This window comes from Pinus tabuliformis, chromosome 8 (assembly GCF_031772625.1).
Source record: "Pinus tabuliformis cultivar Carrire ecotype Pingquan chromosome 8, CPIR1, whole genome shotgun sequence".
Classification (NCBI taxonomy): domain Eukaryota; kingdom Viridiplantae; phylum Streptophyta; class Pinopsida; order Pinales; family Pinaceae; genus Pinus; species Pinus tabuliformis.
The window spans coordinates 1,397,500,839-1,397,507,921 of record NC_142294.1 but is presented as its reverse complement, the minus strand read 5'-3'; the positions used below and the strand labels follow the sequence as shown (position 1 = coordinate 1,397,507,921).

Below are 7,083 nucleotides of genomic sequence, written 5' to 3'. Positions count from 1 at the left end.
TCTAGAAATTTTGTAGTAATAATTTTTGAATCATGTTTTTGATAATGGAAATAGATTTAGTACAAAATTTTCAAAATCTTGAAATTTGACAACTGTAACCTGTATTTACAAAAATCTCTACCAGATTTTATCAAAATATTGCTAAAATTTCCATAATTTTTAAGACAAAAAAATCTAATTAGACTAGGGCATATCTGGCCATTAATTCTGTGTCAAACCATTTAAATCTTTGCTAGGTGGCAAGTCATTAAATATTCCAGTTAAAAAGTCAAACAATACCAGAGGAGAGAAGAGAAGTCGAAGTCAAACAATATGTATGAAAGGACATGGGGGTATCACATGTACAAGAGAATCGGATTTTTTAGCTTGGGACATTTCTGGTGATCCGAATAATATATCAGTCAAAGGTTTATATCAGCTGTTGATTGGGCAGCATTCCTCCTGGTCCCCGTCATTCCCCCTCATTTTCTGGAAGGACGGCTGTCCTATGAAGATGGTCCTTTTCGCCTGGCTCGTTTTCCATAATCGGAATTTGACATGGGAAAACTTATTGAAGAGAGGTTGGTTTGGTCCTAATGTTTGTTCTTTATGCAGGGAAGAGGCGGAATCGAACCTCCACATTTTTCTGAAATGCAAGCATTCACTTCATATATGGCAAGATTTAGAATACGCCTATGGTTTCAAGATTGATAGGCTGTTATCGATTCAGGAGTGGCTCATGGATTGCAGCAAGAAAAAGATATTATGGCGTAGAATAGGCATCTTATCTTTATGGTTTATTTGGAAATGGCGTAACTCTTGCATCTTTAACCATTCCAAATTTTCCCCAGCTAAGGTTTTTGATCTAATCTCTGTTTATGCTGAATCGTTCCCTCAGGAACCAGCGAAGAATTTAATCTCATCCTCAGACAGGCTTTCTATTGATCGTCTTCATCAGCCATCAGCCTTTTTCGATGGGGCAGCTCAACAGGGTCAATGTGGATGCGGCTTCCACATAAATATTTCTGCAAGCTCTCACTTCTCTGCTTTTTGGCATGGGGGCCAGGGATCCAATAATATGGCGGAAGCTATGGCTCTCTCTGGCCTTCTGAAATTTTGCATATTCCTAGACATTCAGCAGGTGGCTTTTTATGGTGATTCAAAGCTATGGGTTGATTCAGTTAATCAGAAAAATCTCATTCAGGTTCATCATCTGTCTGGTTGGAGAGATAGGATACAGTTCTACTGGTCCTGCCTGGAGAATTGCTCTATTCAGCACATCAATAGGGAAGAAAACAGTACAGCAGACGGTCTCTCAAAAAAGGGACTCTTTTCTACTTCAGAATATTGGCATCTCGAAATTGTATCTGATGATTCCCATTATCAGATACCTGATTTTGCCCTTCCAGATTAGTAAAGAAATATACATGGCTGTCGTATTTCTTTTTTGAGTTTTGATATCAGACTTTATCAGAGTCGAATCCAGAGTCAATTTGCTCTTTAGATTATAGGTTTTTTCCTCATATACTTATGGGATCATATCTCTGATCTGCATAAACAGAGAAAGAATGTATTATTCAGCTCTTATATATTTCATATAATACATAAAGCTTTTTTTCTTTGAAAAAAAAAGAAACAATACGACAGACGGGAAAGGAGAGAAGAGAAGTCGAAGTCAAACAATATGTATGAAAGATAGAATAGAGGTCAATTATTTGATTTAGAATCTTGTGTTTTATTTCTGAAATATTCCAAAACTTATAATCCAATTAAATTCAGCTATCTCAATGTAATTCTAATAACCTTAAGAAATGTGAAAATGTGAAAAAACTTAAGAAATCTGAAAATTCAGAAGCTACAATCCAATTAAATTCAAATATTTCAATGATTTCTAATAAGCTTTTACAAATAGGTAATGACACATGCGAAAATCCAAAAGCTACCATCCAATTAAATTTAACTATTTCAATGTATTTCTAATAAGCTTTTACAATCTGGCAAAGTAATTTGAAAAAGCAAGAGAAGTGTGAAAAGAGAAAAAAGACTTATCCAATGGGATAGAAAGCAGAGTTGTCCCAACTAAGTGAGAACAAGTCTTTGTTTTGGTTTTTTCCTGATAATATTTTTTAATTAACTTTTTTCAAAATTATGTAGGAATTTATTGATGAGTTGTGTAGTTTTACAATTTAATTTTTTTGATAACTTGGAACATTAGCTTTATTTATGCATTTAAAAATTACATTTTTATTAGATTATAGTTAAAAAATTTAAAATAGTTAAACTATATTATTTTCACATATATTTGACTAAATTTTATCTATTTAAATATGAATTACTAATTAATTTTTTTTAATATAAAAAAATCCAATTTTAAATGTCCTATTCAAATATTTTTATTAATTATGTAAGAATTTGTAATTAAAGAAAAAGATGTCAAGGCTAACACAAATAGATAAATATAAAGTACTAAATTTTTATAGTTATAGAATTTGAATTTAAATTTAAATTTGACTTTATAATAAAAATAAAAATTTAAATGAAAAAGTGATTTTTTTAATAATATACCTATTATAGATTTTTATACCTAATTTTCTATTTAGGAAATAGCTATACACTCTGCATATTTCTTGTGTTTATGTTGAAAATGGAAAAAAATAGTTATATATTTAGTCTCATTCTGCGTATTCTGGAAAATAAATAGTTCACTTTTGGCTCAACTATGCTGGCAAATCCGTTCTCATCAAATCAATGCTCTCTAGTCTTCCTATTTTTCAATTTGCAGGTATGCTTGCTCCATCAATCATTCTAAAAAAAATGGACGAGCATATCTGGAGATTCTTCTCGAAAGGTGGAAAGCAGAACGAAAGAAAAATCCCCCTCATCAGTTGGGAAGTCATTTCTAAGCCTTTGTGGGAGGGAGGTCTTAATTTTAAAAATTTAGGCCATCTGAATGTAGCAATGGCTGCAAAGGTCATTTGGAGAGTTGTCGCGCCCAATCCTGGTTGGGCCCAAACAGCTCTCAGGAAAAAATATTTCCGAGGCCCTCGCTCCAGCTGCTTAGACCAAGTAATCTGCCTGCCTAATTCGCCTTTCCTTAAACTCTATGATAAGGCCGCCTCCCTGATCAAAAACCACTGTTATTGGATCCCGAGTAACGGCAAGAAAACAAAACTATGGACTGATAGAATCCTATCCACAGATCCGATCAGCGACAGAGCGCATTTGGGCGAGCTACGGGAGTGGATGGAAAGGAATAAGCTTCATACGCTTTGGGATATCTCCCTTTGGAAAGGCAGCGAATGGACAGGCTGGAAGTCTATGGATTTGCCAGATCGCCTGGTCGCTAACTGGGCCACGATGACCGGTCTCCTCCATGGCCTTGCGCCCTTGAGCAGGCATACACAGGACGCAATCAGTTGGGGAAATAAATCTAAAGGGTATACAGTTGCTGAAGGTTACGCTAAGCACAGAGAGAGACCGCACGTCCCCATAAACCCAGCGCCATGGCAAGCGATCTGGCGAATACAGGCTTGGCCCAAAATAGACACGTTTGCGTGGATGCTGTGTCATGGCAGAATCCTCACCTTTGATCGTTTGCAGAAGCTGGGATATAACGGACCCTCCATCTGCCTCCTGTGCAGCAACAGTGAAGAATCAGATGCACATCTTTTCCTGGATTGCAGCTTCGCCAAACAGATATGGAGCGCCCTGTTGTATGTCTTGGATCCCTCCTTCCAACTTCCGCATACAATGGCTGATCTCTTCGCTAGTTGGGCATCCAATTATCCTGGGCCTCCTCCTCAAAATCAGTTAATCAAATCAGCCTGGGCCATTCTCCCAAAGGTCATTTGCTGGCAGCTGTGGCTAGAACGCAATAGAAGAACCTTCAGGAATGACAGACAACACCATAAAATCATTGAAGTCAAGATCAAGTGCCAAATAAAGGAATGTCTGTCCCAAATAAAAGATGATGCAAATCTCACCCACCAAGACAACGTTTGGGGCTCCTTCCTGGGATTACAATTTCTCCCAGCAATCAGAAAAGCACCTCCACTCAAAGAATGGCAAATTAGGAAAACGGAAGCTGACTTCCAAGACTGGCTCAAAATACAATCAAGCTACTTCCTTTTTTTCGATGGAGCAGCTAAGGGCAATCCGGGCAGAGCAGGTGCTGGAGGTGTCATCCTAAACCCAACAGGAAAAAAAATCCACTCATTTGCTTGGGGGCTTGGACACATGACTAGCACTCAAGCTGAGGCCTTGGCCCTCCTGCAAGGACTCAAGACCCTAAAGGAGCTGGAAATAAGGGAAGCAACGGTTATAGGAGATTCTCAAATCATAATAAGTGCAATGATCTCTAATTCCCCTGCAACAGACCTTAAACTAGCCAGAATGATCTTCAGAATCAAGGCCCTTGAAAGTGATTTCCAGAAGCTGAACTACTATCATGTTTTGAGAACCCACAATAAAGAAGCGGGCAGCGAAGCAAATAAAGCAGCTCTCCTATCTGTCGGGGTCAAGCTGAAAGAAGGAAAAGAATCATGGGAAGCCATCCCTTAACTCGCAGACCGCCATGTTTTACTGCTTGATCCAAAAAAAATATGCCTGTATATCCAAATGGGGGAAAATAGAGGATATAGAAACTACAGAACTTCATGCTACGAGAAAAATCTCAAGCCACAATAACGGCCTCACTTCCATAAGTGAGATTTCTCAGGATCCAGACATCCTCATTGTACTCAGAAATTTGGCATTCAAGCCAGGAGGAATATAAATACAATATAACCGTTTCTGTCCAAAAAAAAGAAGATTTGAACTGCAATTCAGCAAAAGATATTATTCACACCTTTTCTCTGCAAAACCTCTCTTCATTTCGAAACACACTTACTTAAAATCCCTTCCAATATAAAAAAATAATACATATATATTTTTCAATATTTTTTTATTTGTAATTTTTTCCTTTTAATTTAATTGGTTACCAATTTAAAAAATTGAAAGATAAGAATGAAATACTGTTGTCAATCTCATTTTGAAATATTTTTCAAAATCCACAACAATGAAGATCCTCTCCTGACCTACATTCCAAGTTATTAAAAATAAATTAAAATTTAAAATTTATTTTAATCCATTAAATACATCCCCATTTCTTTTCCTTCACTACTGCACTCGATCCCGTGGCTATTTATCTGTGCTCAGGCAGGGACTACACCTGCTTTTTATTATGCGAACGAACAAATCTGTGTAAGCTAACAACGATTCCTGGTTTTTCCATCAATTTGACCCACTTTATCAACCACCTATACTGTAAACTGCATCGAATTTCACCATTCACTGTTCGAATAGAATTCTCGAATTCTCGTATTTTTTACCCCGATGTCGAAATTATGGTTTTTTAATTTTACAGGTTCTCTTATTTCCGATTCTGTGTTAGTTTTAAATAAGGTGATCAAAGTTTTATATGGTGAAGGGGGTCTGAAAATATTTTGATAAAAAATTGTGGATTTTGATTGAAATTTGGGCATAATAGTTAATTTTATTTTTTTTTTCACAAAATAATTTTTTTTTTGAGATATATAACTGGATTCAGTGTCCTACGAATTTTTGAACACACTGATTGTGGAGATTATATAGCTAAAATTTACCATTCTAAAAAGACATATATAATAAAAAGAAAAATCAAATAATTAAACTATGATATTTTTATATCAATAAACCTTTTAGTTATAGTTATTATGTTAAAACTGTGAAATTTGTAAACCTTCAAGTTTAAGTTATTATGTTAAAACTGTGGAAGATATAATTTTAATTATTGTATAACAATTCTTAAATCTGTCTAAACAGTAACACCTATTTGAAATTTTGATATCAGAATTCCCTCTCCCGTTCCGGATTGTCTGAAAATCCAAATTAACCCCAGCTTCTTTAAAGAATTTCGTTCAAGAAAAAAAATTCAAATATTTTGATGAGCACTGATATTTTGATTTATTTATTAGAATGTCATAAATATGATAAAGCATCTCATAAAATTGTTAAATATACTCTACATCACAGTGGAAAAAGAGCTATTAAATTTCAAAAAAAGCTTTAAAAATTGCAATATTCCTATTGAATAGACCAATAAATGCAACTCGCCTGTTTCACTTTCGTTATTTCAGCAGAACCAGACTCCGCATCTGAAATTCAAATTTGCGAACGAAAATTAAAGCACGGGAAAATCTGTCTTAATGATATGCTAAGAAAACTTAGAAAATTGCCTTACTGAAAAACATTTAATATTTTTTCATTTTACAATGAATCGTGATAAGCTTTTATGAATCCTATTGGAATCGTATGTCTACATAAGTAGATCCAATTAAATAAATATTTAACATCAACTTAAGATACATATATAAAAAAATAGTATAGCTTCAATAATTTCATCTCAGCCGGATCTTTTAAGGTTTTCCCAGACGTACCTGGAAATATGGAGGAGACCAAAAGAACAACCAGTAAAATGAAGAATCGTCTTTGATCCATCTCCGCCCGCTTCAAACCTAAATCTCTGGTCTATGGATTTAGAATATACTGAACTGTGAATCCTTTCTTGATTCTTTAACTGCAGAGTGTGCCGGCCAGTGGTTCAGATTGAGTATGGAGTTGGAATGTGAATTGCCTGAACGCAAAGATTAGATCTTATATGAAATTGTAATCGTTATTGTACAGTGGATCGTCGCTCAAGCCGTGATAAGGTTGCCGCGAATCTACTGGAAGAAAGGTTCATCGCGACTTGCGAATTTATTGTTCGGTCTCCAAGTTCCAGCCAGCAGAACATGATATTTTCTGAATTAAAGAAGTTTAATTTATTTATTGTTAATATAACCGTTCAAAAAATCGGAAATTTGCTCTTTTGATTCTCATGCATTTCCAATGAAAATTGCGCTTTGCTTTGTTTTTTTGTTTTGTTTTCTTATTTCGTGTTTTTTGAGAATATTATGATTTTGGTATGCACATCTTTGATCATCATTAAAATTGCGTTTTGCTTTTGCCTTTCCTTTGTTTTCGTATTATTTGGAAATATTGTAATGGCTATGTATCTCTTTTGCCATGAGTTTTAACGAAGAGAAC

General features: G+C 35.1%; 1 protein-coding gene across 1 annotated transcript; it reads left to right on the top strand.

Annotated features, from left to right (window-relative positions):
- The first annotated feature begins 316 nt into the window (after positions 1-316).
- Positions 317-1,393, top strand: LOC149240776 (uncharacterized). Its single transcript, XM_089370307.1, has one exon. It carries the CDS (start codon positions 317-319, stop codon positions 1,391-1,393), a length of 1,077 nt encoding a protein of 358 aa, XP_089226433.1.
- The last annotated feature ends 5,690 nt before the right edge of the window (positions 1,394-7,083 follow it).